Source organism: Schistosoma haematobium, chromosome 2 (genome assembly GCF_000699445.3).
Source record: "Schistosoma haematobium chromosome 2, whole genome shotgun sequence".
Taxonomy (NCBI): domain Eukaryota; kingdom Metazoa; phylum Platyhelminthes; class Trematoda; order Strigeidida; family Schistosomatidae; genus Schistosoma; species Schistosoma haematobium.
The window spans coordinates 30,251,960-30,268,646 of record NC_067197.1 but is presented as its reverse complement, the minus strand read 5'-3'; the positions used below and the strand labels follow the sequence as shown (position 1 = coordinate 30,268,646).

General features: G+C 31.2%; 1 protein-coding gene across 1 annotated transcript in view; it reads right to left on the bottom strand.

Annotated features, from left to right (window-relative positions):
* The window catches only part of LNX2 (Ligand of Numb protein X 2), a 39,638-nt gene that overhangs the window by 8,174 nt on the left and 14,777 nt on the right, over positions 1 to 16,687 (bottom strand). The window contains exons 6-12 of the mRNA XM_051214897.1: positions 15,399 to 15,508; positions 14,231 to 14,314; positions 12,926 to 13,070; positions 11,999 to 12,065; positions 7,834 to 7,980; positions 3,674 to 4,153; positions 1,407 to 1,574 (exon numbers count right to left, since the gene is read on the bottom strand). Of these exons, the coding sequence (XP_051068082.1) occupies positions 7,893 to 7,980; positions 11,999 to 12,065; positions 12,926 to 13,070; positions 14,231 to 14,314; positions 15,399 to 15,508 (494 nt within the window). The 3' untranslated portion in view covers positions 1,407 to 1,574; positions 3,674 to 4,153; positions 7,834 to 7,892. The remainder of the gene's footprint in view (positions 1 to 1,406; positions 1,575 to 3,673; positions 4,154 to 7,833; positions 7,981 to 11,998; positions 12,066 to 12,925; positions 13,071 to 14,230; positions 14,315 to 15,398; positions 15,509 to 16,687) is intronic.

Below are 16,687 nucleotides of genomic sequence, written 5' to 3'. Positions count from 1 at the left end.
TCAACGAAAAATTTGGACAGAGGATTTTTCTATTTAACTGATCCTAAAAAATGACTGCACAGTTTAATATTACTATTAATTGAAGATAAGTAGTCAAATTATTTTCATTACTGTTAATTAGAAGAACTGATCATATTAATGACGATACATTTTTCTTTTTGATTGATAAATCTTGATATCCCATGAATTAATCAAATCTCACTGAACAATGTTAAATTCGGAAAAATTTACGAGACAATAAAAGATTATAATACAATTTGGATTTTAGCAACTTTATATGGTTACAAAATTTCCTGTTGTGAAAAGAATTCAATAAAACCACTATAATAATAATAATAATAATAATAATAATAATAATAAGACACGAAAGTAATAATAAGACACGAAAGTAAACTTTTGAACCAATAGATTATAAGGGGAATGTAAAAAGAATATTCACATATAGGAATACAAATAGAGATAATTATATAAATTCAGAAAAAGATTTATGCAAAAAATAGAAAAGATAGAAGGAAAAACTTAAGAGCAAAGAGTTCAGATAGAAGAAAACGGGAGAGCACGTGAACTAATTGATGATTTTCGCGTGATATATATATATATATATATATATATATATATATATATATATATATATAATCAAGAAAAGATTTTTTGAAGGAGTACATTAATGATTCACATGATAATAATTATGAGGTAAACTAAAAATAAAAGCCTATAGTTAAGTAAGAAAAATTGAGCGCAAGGAGAAGAAACTGGTAGGAATACCTAAATATATTACCGAGATTAATTTGTTGTTATCCAATAAAGGACGGCATTGTTATTTACTAACTATTAGAATGTGGCTTAATGATTGACGTAATCTCTTTTCAGATGTTCAGTGCTGAGTTCCAATTATAATCTATCTGAATAATTAAATAATGTATGCACTGGATTGGAAATGATGCTAACAAATGTTCTGAATAGAAACTAATTAATATATTACGTAAAACTTTTATTGATTTTACGCTGTTTCTGAAACACTTGAAATTTATGCAAGTAAAATGTATCTACCAATTACTCGCAGGTTTTGCTTTCTATCTGTCTCCATATATCTCTGATCTCAATCGTATGCTATTAGAAAAAAAAAACATTTCACTGAGACTTCAATGGTAGTCGGGTTTGGAATAAAACGGTCCTTTATTTATTTTGATTGAACTGAATCATAAAAGGCGAATACTAAAACGGGTATATCTCTACTCAGATATGATAAGAAAAATAATTCTGACCATTAAGTCCAAAGCGATATTAATCGATCATTAATTACAATTAGAAATCTGATCAGGATTTTATACAGGCTATGTATTCACATAAAGTTTCATATAATCGATGCGAAGTATTCAAACAAAATACATTGGTTATTCACGTACCGACTTTGATCGACCCAGAACACACTCAGCACTAATATTTGTTACATAGATGGGTGTATCTCCACGCTGTGAATGACGTCCTCCAGCAATCGATATACCCAAGGGTTCTTCTGAACTTTTATTCACAACAATAGTCCTTTCTTGACATGATGATTCAGCTGATGAGGACTAGATACCAAAATGTAGACAACAAAAATAAATGAGAAATGTGTACTATTTTAAGAAAGAATGGGACATTATATTTAAAGATAACAATTAAGTTTATAAGTTGACTTTTCTTCCAAATGTTGTCCATAAGAGTTTGGAAGATTCACATTTAAACAAAGGAGACGAACTGACAAAGAATTAGCTCTCTCTCTCTCTCTCTCTCTCTCTCTATATATATATATATATATATATATATATATATATAATAGATGAACTTTTATCACTAAGCAGTGACAACGAAGATCTCAAATGATAAATAACAAGTGTCTTACAAACAAGAGTAAGAAACCTTACAGTTTTTACACTACCGATGAGAGATTTCATTGAACAACGGTTTTTATTGGCTTTTTATTTTAATCTTACAATAACTTAAGGAAACTTTACAGCTTTGAAGATAGGTCACCTGATTTATGAATATCGACATATTTGTTATATTCATAGGAATTATCTGTTGTAAAAAGTTGAAGTTAGACATAACATAGGGACGTAAACCATTTAAAGGACTTAGCGTACAAGAAGTAAGTGAAATATGTATTTTGGATTAGAAGCATGAGTGGATTTAAATGAAATGGTTACCTAAAGTATAACAAGTCGTAAGGAGTGCATTGTAATGATAGACGTAATAAGCTCTGCTTCAATCGGGATCAAGTAACAGTTAGAATTAATGTACGAAAGCCTTCGATTATATGACTAACTATTATTTAGACTGAAGTTTTCGTATGTGACACAGCCTTTTTATTGCTCATTGTTTAACTTCACCAGCTTTGTAATATTTATGATGATAAATCACTTCACCAGGTCATTTGTTGCTTCTCTTTCCTACTTACCTAACAAAATCACTAATAGGAGTAGTTAAACATTTGAATTATAAATCTCAGTAATTGAAATCAATGCAAGTTCCGTTTGTTTGCATGTCATCATAAAATATTTATGAGAGGCTGACGCCGATCACTGCCTAGACAGTACTCCTATAAGTGAGAGATACTTGGAATCAATTAGTGAATGACTACATTATTCAACTTTTGGAGTCACATCTTTAGAGAAAAATAAATAAATAAAATGGATTATTGTGCAATCATTGGATTATTTAATAAAATTTATAATATGCGGTTAACACTAAGGTAGTAAATGTTATGACGTTCCAATACTACCAATCTACATCTAATGACCCTAAGTTTAAGTAGAATTACGATTTAAACTGGTGATTGATAGGTAACTAAGTCTAATAATTGTTTTTAAACAGAGGTGGAAGTTAGACAAATGAGGAGTACTAGAAAGGTGGTAAGATCGATAGACCTTAAATTTTGCAAAATAAAGTTTTGAGATCTCACACTAGTATATATATATATATATATATATATATATATATATATCACCAAATCAAAACTAATCAAAGCACACAAAGAAAGCTTTAGAATTCTTCTAGTCGCAAAAAAAAGTAATTGAGTGGACTCGATTAGCCTGAATTTCCTGGAAACATTTCGAAAATAGGTGAGAACTGAAGAGTGCTAGCTAACCCTATTCCGAAAAAGAAAAGTTCCTCGTTACTACCGTTTCCATCATCCACAGAGAGAAGCTATGACTACAAAATGCCATGGAAACTATCTCGACATTACTCAGCCATAGTTGTGTCTTACATTTCAACTTCTTAATAGAGACTTCATACCGAGTGTGAACAGATATTCTGGACGAAGTTTTATAGATAGCATCCTGTTTAAAACCTATATAGTAATTGAGAAACAAGTGTAAGGGATCTACTTTGAATAACTTCATTATTCATTTAGTCGGGTTTATTACACACAAATCCGTCTACATAATTTTGGACAAATATATGTACCCAAACGTTGCAAGCATAGTTATTCAGCTCTCAACTATGGAGATTTCCATGCAGTTTTAGTCGTATTTCCCTGAGCATTTGGTTACCTAAGAGTATGAGTATGGGTTAGTGACTGAGTGGTACAGCAGAAAGAAACATGTAGAAATCATAAGGAAAATGAAAGGAACACATACGAAATAGACAAATATAAGATTGGAAGGAAGAAAACACAGTAAAAACTTACAGTAAATTGCTTATCACTGTTTCGACTATGCGGACTATTTGAAGTAACTGAATCTACAGGATTAGAACGATTCGTCAACTCGTTACAAGTCTGATTCACTCTTTCCGGTCGATGATTCTCGTCAGTTGTCGTTGATGATGACAGATTGAAGCAGGCTAATTTCTGTTCATTTGAAGAATGAATTAATTCTGTAGTTGAATGAGAAGTAGTGTCAGATAGATTTATGTCTCGGTCTTCCAAGCTTGGCCATGCAAAATTTTGGACTGGTTTTGATGATTCACGATTATTACTATTATTATTATTATTATTATTATTATTATTATTATTTTGACGTTGATTATTCGAATTGAGCTGCAATGGCTCCAAAGCTAATAAACTATTCTCTGATTTCTCTTCTGAATCTGTTGTAGTTCTTAAAATATCCGGTGTATCAGATCGATTTCGACGGCTTATTTTAAAAATAACATAATCTGAAACAGACTAAAACAAGAAAAAATATATAATCGGGAGAAAAGAAAGGTAATTTTTCAGTAGCTGAATATAATCAATGTGAATAGCAAGTGCTACAAACACGTAAACATTTATACAAAAATTTATGACAATAAGTTTAGCTCATGTTTTTATTCGAAATTGGACGATTTTACACATTACAAGTGAGGGTATAACTTTGAATGAAAAGTGATTTTTAACTCATATACGAGAGAAAAGTGAGATCATAATGTGAAGCCTGTTAGTATTTCAGAAAATAAAACAAAACGAGCAGTTTACAGTTTGGGGTGTGAAGAGAAAAATAGTTGTTTCAAAACAAGTATTGCTAAAACTAAACCACGTGTACAAGGATTTAACTAGGAGCTCAAAGAGTATTATTTAAACATGTCGCAGTGAATCTCAGCCAAGAGAGTTCCGTTTACGATCTGAATAAATCGGAATAAAATCTACGAAATTCAGCAAAGATTTGAAATAAAAGTTTAGTAAGACTTCTATGCAAATATTGATAATATGATAATAAACTAAATAGTTGATTACCTTTAAAAAGTTGAACAAATAAATCATGGTGGAAGTCAAATCACCGAAAACATTTCGGTTACGAGACTAAAACTTTGTTAGTATGTAATGAATGCTACGGAGATTTTTACATTTTCAATAAAGATAAAGGATTAATGAAGTAACTAGGATGTACTGTATTCGTAAACTTATCCTACCAAATGAAGATTTTTAGTTAAGACAGATAACTTATTGTAGCAGACGCTGATGTTATGTAGGACGATCAAGAAAGTTATGCAGTTGAACCATCCAACTCAGAGAACATAATAACAACAAACTACTTATTTGTTGATCGCCAACGGAGATTCATTGTATTGTATAGATGAGAACTACTAATTATAACTCTGTTACGTTTGAATCCATCAGAAAAGTTGACAGATCACCATTGACTGATATATTTAAAAGATACTTTATTAACATTCTAATATTCTACCCAGTTACTCATTTATGGGTTATTATATGATAATAAAAATTGAAGTGAAATCTATCTCATTTTCTGTGTGTTGGGACAAAAGCTGTTAATCAGATTGGAGAGTCATATGACGGGTTGGTAATAGATAAACGATTACTTTATTACCATGATTACAATGTAAGGGATGTATATAGGAATATAGATATTTATAGTAAGATATGTGTAAATTATTTAAATAGGCCTTGAGTTTGTGGACTATATTTTAATTTGATGTCATGTACTTAAAGTGATAAATATATATTAGGCACGTATACATTCATTTGAATAAAATGTTAAACAATACATGAACTACCGAAAAAAATACTGAAATTATTCGTACATGATTTACTGGTTTCAAATCAATTCACTCTAATCTCTGTTATTAATAGAATGGTTACAAAATAAAAGCTATAATAGGAAAGTGAAGATGACAAAAACTAACGAACTTGACAAAATGTTTTTAAATACACCTGACATGTATACACGACTGAAAGTCCTTGGTATTAATTGTAAGGACTAATATTTTTCCAATGTTGATATTCAAACTTAATTGATCTCGGTTAGCACAGATGGGACTCCAATGAATACTTCAACGTCCTTTACAGTTACAAATTTATTATATTTTGGATAGTATATTTAGCTGACAATGCCCGAATTAAGATGAAAAAAAGAGTTCTGGATTTAACTATTAGTCATTATGATGTCAATAGAGAAGTAAAGAAGCCATGACGAACGACGGAAGCTATTTTTGCGAATACTATTTCGCTTAAGTCAAAGTTTGTGAAATACTAATGTTTAGTTTGTTCTATCCTTAATCTTCACTAATGATCAACTTATGGTGTCAATAGCCCGAAAATACACTACTATATCATGTTTGTTTAGAATCTTGTTCTGATGTTACACTATGGGGTGACCACGGTAGACTTCCAATCTTTCGGTACATACTCAAATTTAGTTTTTCTTTCATCTCTGATAATCTTCAAAAACTCTTTGAGTTAATTGTTAGCCTTAGGCATAGACGGAATTCCATTAAATTCAAACTGTTGGTTTTCCTTATCTGTAATGAGATTAATATTCCTGTTAATTCGACTTTTTACCGCTGTGACTTTCGTGCAATACGCATGAGCCGAACTATAATCTAAGTATCTTTCAGAATGTGTTGATTTCCTGAATACATTTATTTTCAACTTATTGTAATTATGTCTTCGTTCAATTATACAATCGAGAAACGCTAGTTTGTGTCTATCGCACTCTATTTCCTTTATCAGATTAATGCTCTCCGAAATGCTGTTCACATTTTCAAACACTTTCTAAACTATTCCGTTTAATGATATTAAAAATGTCATCTACATACCGTGGATTTACACATCTTGTGATTGCACCGGTTTCTAGGGAATGCAATTGGAGAAACTAGTGAACCCATTGCTACACCTTTTTGTATGTAAAGTTCTCTAAATGTGAATAACGTGAATCGTAAACACTATTCCAAACACTTAATAACTTCGGATGGATCTAACGGGGATCGTAAATTAAAATATGAGTCAGATTCGAAATAATCATAAATAATATCCAATACTCTATTGATGAATACATTAGTAAATAAGGAAGAAACATCAAAACTTGGCATCATTTCATCCTCTTCTATGTGGATGGTGTTGATATTATTCTTAAATGCAGTGGAGTTTTTAATTTCATGATTAATCAATTTGTCATACGGTTTGAGTACCTTTGCTAAGTAGATCTTCGGATTATATGATGGTGAATTTATAGGATCAGCCGCTGGTTTTTGTGGAGTATTATTCATGTGAATCTTTGGTAGTCTATATAATCTACAAGGATTACAACATTTTGGATGTAATATGAACCATAATGACTAGGATTCTGCTAGTTTTAGCCTTAAGTTTATTAAGCGTAGTTCGACCTTAATTAATTCATACAGGCCATCTTGGAGATGTTCCCTGGCTTTTTTCTCGTAGTCAGACTTGTTTATAGTAACAGTCGTGTTCCCTTTATCTGCTTTGGTAATGATAATTGCCTTATTATTTTTCAGCTGTTTTAATGCATATAATTCATTTTTAGTTAGATTAGAATTGTGTGGTTTTTGATGTAATAAAGTGGCCGCTATTTTATTCCGCAAATCATTCTCTGTTTCATTAAGAAGGAAATTCAAGCTTTCTGATGATTTATTGCCTACACTATATTCATAAAATGTACAAGACATTGTGAGCAGAGCTTGACAGTCCTATATTTATTTACACTAATTGACTTACAAGAATGAGAATTATAGAAGCTTGAAAATATTATTTAGAATAATATGTTTAAAGTGTTTTGTCAATAGAAAATTGTCGACTTAATGGACAAATGTCTATTGATCAGTTGTTTTTCATTTCTGCCTTTGTCAAGTAAGTTTTCAGGACTACTAGTGGGTTCTAATCTATCATATGTGTTTGTATTAAGCATGACAATAAATGAGCTTTAGAATATTGTTATAATAATAATAATAATAATAATAATAATAATAATAAGCCTTCTTAAAATTAGTTATACAAGTGGCATGATAATATTTCTATAGTAATCTTGTTAGAAATTAAAATACGAGATTTGAAAACTTCCTAATGAACATAATAATAATAATCCAAAATAACACTATAACAATTTTGCATACATTAATTATTTGAGCTGCTTGTTCTTGTGTCCCATTCTCTAAATCGATTCCGTTAATTTCTAATATACGGTCATCTTTTTTATTCTCCCATCAAGATCAGCTTCACAACCAGCGACAAGTTCCAGTACGTATAGTCCTGGTAAATGTCTAATCATGAAGAAAAAGAATACTTATTTTAACATAACAGTAAAACATTTGTTAATGGAGTAGTATATATATTCCAACAAAAACCACAGTGGATAAAATGAAATTTTCACCCCAGTAGTTAGATATAATAATAATAATAATAATAATAATAATAATAATAATAATAGTAATAATAATAAATATTAGATACGGGTACATAATTGGAAGAGAAGGGACTTTAAGGGTGATTCCACGGTAGAATAATATGCACATAAATGTGGTGTATGCTACTTATGTCAGTCGACACATGTAGTATGTAACAACAATCAGAAGTTGAATGCCTGGCAGCAGGAGGTTGAGAAGGTAGAATCGAAAAGAACGGGAATGTAAACAGAGTAATCGTAATAGCAATGAAAGATGGAATTTGAGACAATTGATGGAAGATTTGCAAATGAAGTATTTCATGTATAGTTTTTTCACATTTTACGAAAAATCTCGGTAATTTTGCATCGAATAATAAATTGGATATCCCCGCCAAGTCTTCGTTTTTTACTGTATATACTTTGAATATTCGGTTAACAGTAACCTTGTGTTCTAGGCTTTCACTTAACTCATTAACTGATGATATATTTTTTATCATTCATGAATTTTCTCCTTATTACTCTGAACTGTGGAAATAATTTAAAATGGTTATTATTCAGCTTGTTTTCGATTCAGTCAGCAGGGCAGTAGCATAATTAGTTTTCAGATTTAAAAAAAGTATGACCAAAATCCAAGTACGTAAATATGTACTTGGATATTGATTTACATTATAACGTGACAGTAACTAGTAGTAATGTATACAAAATAAATAAACACACCTCATTTGATTATTGAATTTGTTTAAAGTTACAGCTGATAGTAAACTAACTTAGTTTTTAGAAATAAAGTACTGAATATCATGCACAGATTCTTAAAGGAAATAAAGATTCAGTCAGCCAACACAAATGTATATCAGTTTCACCTTTCACACCTCAAATAAGCAAGTACATGGAGCAAATTAACAAGAACAGTAAAAAAATGAAGTTAACAATATTACCAATAGTGAATTAATGCACTAAATATAATACAGCTTATGTGCAATAAGTGAGATTGAGAATCAAGGATATTACCCACTTCAAGAGTTAGAGATAGATATAAAGTAGGAATGCAACTGGCCTACACTGTTACATTCTAAGCCATGTAACCTAGTCAGTCGGTCAGTCATGTGCAACGTAGAACCTAGCACAGTGTGTCGGTTCTGTTTGTTATACCATATTATTAAGGTAACATAAAACTATCAAGACAAATCCGGGAGTAGTAGAAGTAGTATTAGTATTAGTAGTAGCAGTAGTAGTAGAAAAGATTAGGTATAAGAAGAGGTAAGAAATCTATAAGGGGATTTTACGACTTACTTACTAAGGGGGAGGGGTAACGGATGACTGCATCGGAGCCAATGTGAACGATTCTAAGACATGTCACCCGAGGTCTCTAGCGATGCCAGTAAGGGTTTTATTCGTTTATAAATTACAAATATCTCGTTGACTATTACAAGATACAGTTTATTTCAGTAGTCGAAAACTTCATGATTTGGTTATATGTATAACCTAGGATACTCTTTTGTCTTTTTCCAATCCGCTTGCAGAGCAGCTGGCATCGCAAGTCAGTTGGGGAAAACAAAGCATATTCTCAATGCTTAGTCTTTTTCATAATCATTTCTAAAACATTAATTCAATCCTCTTTGTTATTATCATGTTAATTTTGTCTTGTCATGCAAAATTGGTGATAAGGCAACTTAGATTAATGCATGTTTGTGATAGGACCTACGTTGGTGATGACTGACCAAATTAAAAAAGAACGATACGTAGGTAACAATCACTTGGACTAACTAATAATAACACTTATTTGAAAAATTGGCATCAACAATGTAAACACTTATGATGTATTTAATCAAGAATAAACGAAAAAACGTAGTTATTCGATTGTTACTGTTATGGATGTTACAAGAAGTATACAAATTTGTGAAGAAGACACAATTAGGACAATGAAATTAAAGCTAAGTATGTAAACAAATCAAAGCATATATGTTAAAATAGTTGGAAAACTTATCGTGACGCCGTTAAATCATATCAGGCATTGAAATGGGTTAATAAATTACAAAACTACATGTTTAAGAATTAATTCATATGTGCACAACTTTTTTTCAAAGAATTTTAATAACGTATAATAAATAATCAAATTTACCGATTACGTAATAGAATTTAGCTTCAATATCAAAGCAAACCATCAATATGAAAGGTTTTCTGGCGTTACATTAAAGCCTACATTTAAATAGGTAATAATTTCCAAAGTAGCTAATTTATTAGTTTTAGTAAAGACTCAAAAAAAAACAACTAACGAAGTACCCTTTCTCTCTTAATAGGTGGAATAAAATGATGGTAGAGTACAACATTCAATATCATGTATCTGGCTGACAGAATACGCAAAGCATTATTGTTTACACAGATATGAGGTTATTCATTTGTTTGGACTGTGGGTAGCAGCGGAATTCAAGACGTAAGTTTCACTCTATTTGGGATTTTTCAGATGGATGTGCTTCCGTCTTTGTGTTAATGTTAACACACTGAAATTTAAAATCAGCACCTATCAATTAAAACGTCAATGAGCTTAATAATTCCCACTGTTAGCCACGATCTAAACGTACTAAAACCTAATGACTAACTTGCAATATCGAAGCAATCATCGCCGAATGAATGTATTTCAACACAGACTGATTAAAAATAGTCCTAAATATAAACTATGAGAAAATATAGACTTTTACTAAGACACGAATTACATTCAAATAGAATCAAGAATACATCAACTGATCAATCAACTTGAACTAAATAATATAAAACGTTATTACGATTTAAGAGAGAAAATCCGTGTGATACAAGATTATGATGGCAATTTTTAGTAAACAATTGTATTGTTAAGTTAAAGAGTAGTTTACATTTAAATCCAAGTAATCTGTACTATTAACGTTTTAACCTATATGACTGTTAATTGAAATTAAAATTTAAAACTACCGATTCTAAAAGTGTTTTTTTTTTAAATGAGATTATTTTCACTACTTCCATCCAAGGGGAATACAATAACAATATTATTATTTAAATGGAAAATTTATGATTTTTAATATTTTTAATAGTTAAACCGAAATATTTAAGTCACTGAAACATAAGAATTGGAATTCTTGTATCTACACTAAAAGAGTTAATTTCCAGGTACAAAATGAATCGAAATTTCAAATCAACAACGAATTTTACACACGAAATGTAGTTAGCTGATTTGTGTGAAGATGCATTCGATCGGAAAATAATTTTTTACCATACGCTATCATAGGGTGGATAAACAGAGGAGATCGAGACCATGTAACCTTTTCATCCAAGCCTCAGACTCATCAGTAGTGCTATTCTATGGTCTTATATGATAAGATGAAACATGAGACGTTCAGATCTGGTAGAGAGCATTAAACCATTGGAAAACGAAGCCAGGATCCAATGGTTCACATATTTCAACATTAATCAATGCTGTTATCAGCATCCCATTCCATATTTAAAATTAATTAAGGTGAGATATGTCGACTGCACTAGTGCTAATTAGAAAGACTATGGGGTTCTTCTTGTCTCCATTTTGATACTAGTTAAACGATACGTGGCAAATGAACAGTCTCTGGCAAACTAAATTTCCATAAAAACCTTCCGCGAAATTTATCTTGCATGAGTAATCATCAAACGAATGGTGAAATATACAAACATTTTCTTGTCTACCTCTTTTTACTGCTACGAATATCACATAATACGAAAAAATGTCAATTATGGAATGTTCCAAACACACACTATCTCCCTAATCAATAATTTGACAAGTCGCACGGATTTCTTGATATTACAAGCTCCAAACAATGTATTTTACCGTGTAACCAAAAAACACTCTTAAATAACCATTGTATCGAATATACGTATATTTAACATGAATCACTCACTTTTTCCCGACAAGTTTAATTCCAAGAACTTTCCCTTGACGTTTGCATAATTTAACGTAAAATATTTCTTTTTATCGAAACGCATATAGTATATATTGAACAAAGAAAAATATACAATACAAAGTTACATAATGTATGTTCTAAGTATTGTAAGGATAACAGAGGAAGTTTTATATATATATATATATATATATATATATATATATATATATATATATATATATATGGAATTTTCATATGAATAAATGTTTTGCTTTCTGTGGACAAAAAACAACATACCAATGATCATTAACTAACAAGAGAAATAAAGTGAAAACATGAAGTGAAACAGTACTAGTGTCATTGCTAATATTATTATTATTACTATTGATACATAGAACAAAAGAAACTTGAAAAACAGTTGCTGTAGTGTAATACATATATGCACGTTGTTAAATATGAATAGACACAGTATATATATATATATATATATATATATATATATATATATATATATATATATATATATATATATATATATATATATATATATTATTATTATTATTATTATTATTATTATTATTATTATTATTATTATTAAGAAAATCTGGATATAAGGTTTAGTTGGAACATGCCAACCAATACGTTTCCGAGTTCTGTGGTCAGCTGGTAATTCATATGGAAGCAATAATAGTAGAATGAAATTCAGTAATATAATACACGTTTGTGTATTAGGCATGAGCCAAATCTACCGTGCACGAGAAAGTAATGACAATTATTGATTAGTTCAGTAGGTGGAGTAGTTTATGAAGTCATGTTTAAAATGACTGAAATATATGAGATGTTGAGTGAACATTGCCGATGAGCAAACACTTCTGACTTTAAAATAGAACACTAAAAGAAAATATACAAATAAAATAGTAACAATAATAATTCAAAAATTATCACCTTGGTGATATTGAGGTTGTGATTGATGTTGTGCATTCAAATAAACTGGTTCACGGAAAACAGTGAATTGAACTACTGATGATGGAATAGTCAAAATGCTCTGTGCTTCAGCATGCGTAACATGTGTCAATAAGTTGCCGTTCGCCTATTATTAAGTGGTATAAAAGAATAATGATTTTGAAAAGAAAAAGAAAAAACGAAATCACACTGTAGAGAGAAGTGTAATATGATGGAAATAATTACGACTGACGAACGCTAGAGTAATTAATTGATTGAAGCAGACCCACAGGCGAGTTTGCTCATAATCATTCTCTAATCCTTGGATGAGTGGATATTAGAAGGCAAGATTAAGTATATTATCACTTGTACATGAATCTTTGCAGTATTTTCTTTAGACACAATTATCCTTATAATCGACCAACTCGACTAAATTGACGATTCATTATGAAGTCTGTAACAAACTGAAGAGCTAGACTCGTCTAGGAAAATTGAAACTGAGATATCGAGTCTGAGACCGGTGGTTTTAACACTAGTTGGCTAATATGATTATAGGGTAAACTACAACCACCATTATGAATTCACAAGTCTTTTTACCAGAAACGTCAAGTTTAATGTTTAGGAGCTTAGAAAACAAAGTTACCAATCAAAACTTCTCAAGTTTTTATTTAGGTATGATACCTCCAGGCTGACAGTGTGGTAAGAGCTTATTATTAAAATCTGTCACATTTCTACCAACAGTAAGTAGATCCACATAATAAACATATGTATGGCTTTCTATCGACCGATCACTAAATGTTTCTAAAGACTCTAAAAAAATATACAGTTTTTTATATGGCCTGGACAAACAGCCCTGGACGTTGAATATCAATATCATGTATCACACTAAAACTCTGAAGATATGTCCCCAACTAGTTTGAGAATAACAACTGGAAAGGATTGTCCAGGACAGAGTTGGGTGGATAATGCTAATAGGCGGCCTATGCTCCTCTACGGGGGGTAACAGGTATAAGTTGAGTCCCATTAATATCACTTATTGTGGGTAATCACGAAAAGTGAGGTTACGGACAATAATAAACTATAAACCATTTTATAAAATCATGATATATTCATTCGTCCACATATTTCTTAAATGAAACATGAAATTCTGTGGAAAACTTAGTAACTTAAGTGGATTTCCGATAGAAATTCTAAGAAAATTCTCCAACAATATATAACAAAAGATTAGTTAGAAGGAACTTCAGTGATTACATTTATTCTATAATTACTAATCTAAGCAAAAAGGGAAATAGCCCATTCTGTGTTTACCTCTAACAACTGATCGCCTGGTCTAAGACGTCCATCTGTTGCAACGGGTCCATCCAAATAGATTTCTTGAATTAGTATGCATGCCTAAGAAAACAAAAATACGGTCAGCAAACATGTTTATATCTGCACATGAGCACTGGGGAAACTGATATAAACTTAAATATTAAAGACTTATTTGATAATTAAGTTGAGAACTTGTAATCTATGGAGTCACATATAGCGTTCACCAATTTAAGTCACTTGTATCACAAAGCCAGATATTTATTAGGTTATCAAGTGCTGAACGCATTCACTACGAGTCTGCTGTGCATTATTTTACAGATGTGATATATGGCTTCTGAAATTAGAAGAAATGTACAGTTCGTTAAGACTTGTCATATGTACCTTTAAATGGAGTCATTACCTGAACAGTATTGATTAAACTTAGAGTACCAAGTAAAAATGATGAATTAGTTGATGAGAATGTAAATCTTATTTAAATGAGTTAGTTGGAATACATTTTATGCATACCAGACTATTCTCTGCCTTGATGCCCCATCTAAGCTAACACATCAGTAGGTTGGAAGGATGCTAGGAGTTGGTAAATCAAGACATAACTTTACTCAAAGCAAGTTTTCTATTTAGGGTTAGCAAAATAATCATAGTCAACAGTTAGATATTTTGGATGATACGGTTTAAAATCTGTTAAGCTGGTGACGATAAATTCTTTCTTTACATATCGTTACAATTTCAAACTTTTCATTTACGCCATTTGAAATGTATTAACCGTATTTAGTTTTCTGTCACTATTATTATTTTTCTAACTCCATTCTTGATCCTTTCATTGGTTTCCCTCTCCCTATACTAACATAATGTGTGGCAATTCGAATAGATATATATTTATTTTAATTTTCGCATTATTCTGTATTTTCATCGTGCTTGATGTATGAGGTAAAACGAGATCAAATATAAGTCTCCATCCACCGATGTTTTCAAATGATGGTTGCACTAAATCTAAAATTAATCCAAATCAAGAACTGTGAATTATCATAATTTTTCCGTTCGACATCCCGTAAATTCAAGGATGAATAATTTACCGGATTTCCAAAGCATCTGAACAAATCTATCATAAAAAAGAGGATACAATAGACATCTGTACAGTGTAAAGACAAAAATAGTTATCACTTACAAGAGGTGTATCAATACCTCCAATAAATGTGAAACCTAAATCCATACAGTCGTTTGGACGATAAATTAAAATCGAGACAGGAACACCTTCATATACAGTTGGTGAATCAGCTGAAAGATAAAGTAATGTATTTATATGATTAACACTAATAGCAAAAAAGAACTTTAGAAAATGATCGTAGGTTATTTCATACATCATCAAGAATAAGAGAAATTATTAGGCTTGTCATAAAATATCACCTTCAAGAGCTTAGTCACGCTGAGAACATAGACAATATCAGTAACCATTCCCATTCAGTATTTAAAGTCGGATAATAAGAACGAAAAAAACTATGAGTACCATCTACCGGTGAGAATAAGAGTGAACTAGTGTTACTTCTATAGTTTTTAAGTTCTCTAGTATTTCGGGTAAAAATTAAACCTTATGGGCAGGGTCATGACTTCATTGTGATATCAGTGACCTATAACATTGGTACTGTTCAATCGTTCATGCCTCAATCGACTTCTAATAACGTTTATTCATGTGCCCAATAACTTGAACATTATTTTATTTGTAAGAAAACCCTATTATTTTGGTATGTGATTCAGTCTTTGATATCACTTTATTCTAAAGTTGGAACCGACAATCTAGTTTCGTGAGCAGTCATCATTAGAGCACATCACTGGATTCATTAATCATAACGCATAATATCCCCATAATAAAATTTATACCACCTATAATAAGGCACCAATAAGACCGTTTAGACTGTTTTTTAAACTGGAAATAGTAATAGTGTAGGATTATGATATAATAAATGACATTTTAAAACACTTTAAATATCAACTATTTATATCCAAGAAATAACTGTTTACAAGTTCATGAAAAAATGACTTGTCAGTGAGTTATATTTATTTATTTAAACATATAAACATTGGTACAAGGAGGCACCAAATACATATGCGCCACACAAATCTTTTGATATGTGTGAGAGCTGTGATACTGCCCGGGTGCCCAAACCGAAGCAGGTGGTTTTCTTAGGGGGCCACACCTGGAGACTTCGACTTGAAGGTCTGATCCACAAGGCAGTGGAGCATCGTAAGGAGATGCAGTCCCATGGTAGCCGGTGACCAACGATTGGTTCATACGCCATTTGTTCCTTCAGGATACTGGAGCCAGCCCATGTGCACCATTGGTTTGGAATCAGGGTTTTCCAACTCCCATGCATGGACTCTCCATATCCACCAACCCGGTTAAAGCGCCGGACATTCGCTTTTCGTCCTCTCAATTTCGTAAACAACACCCCCACTACG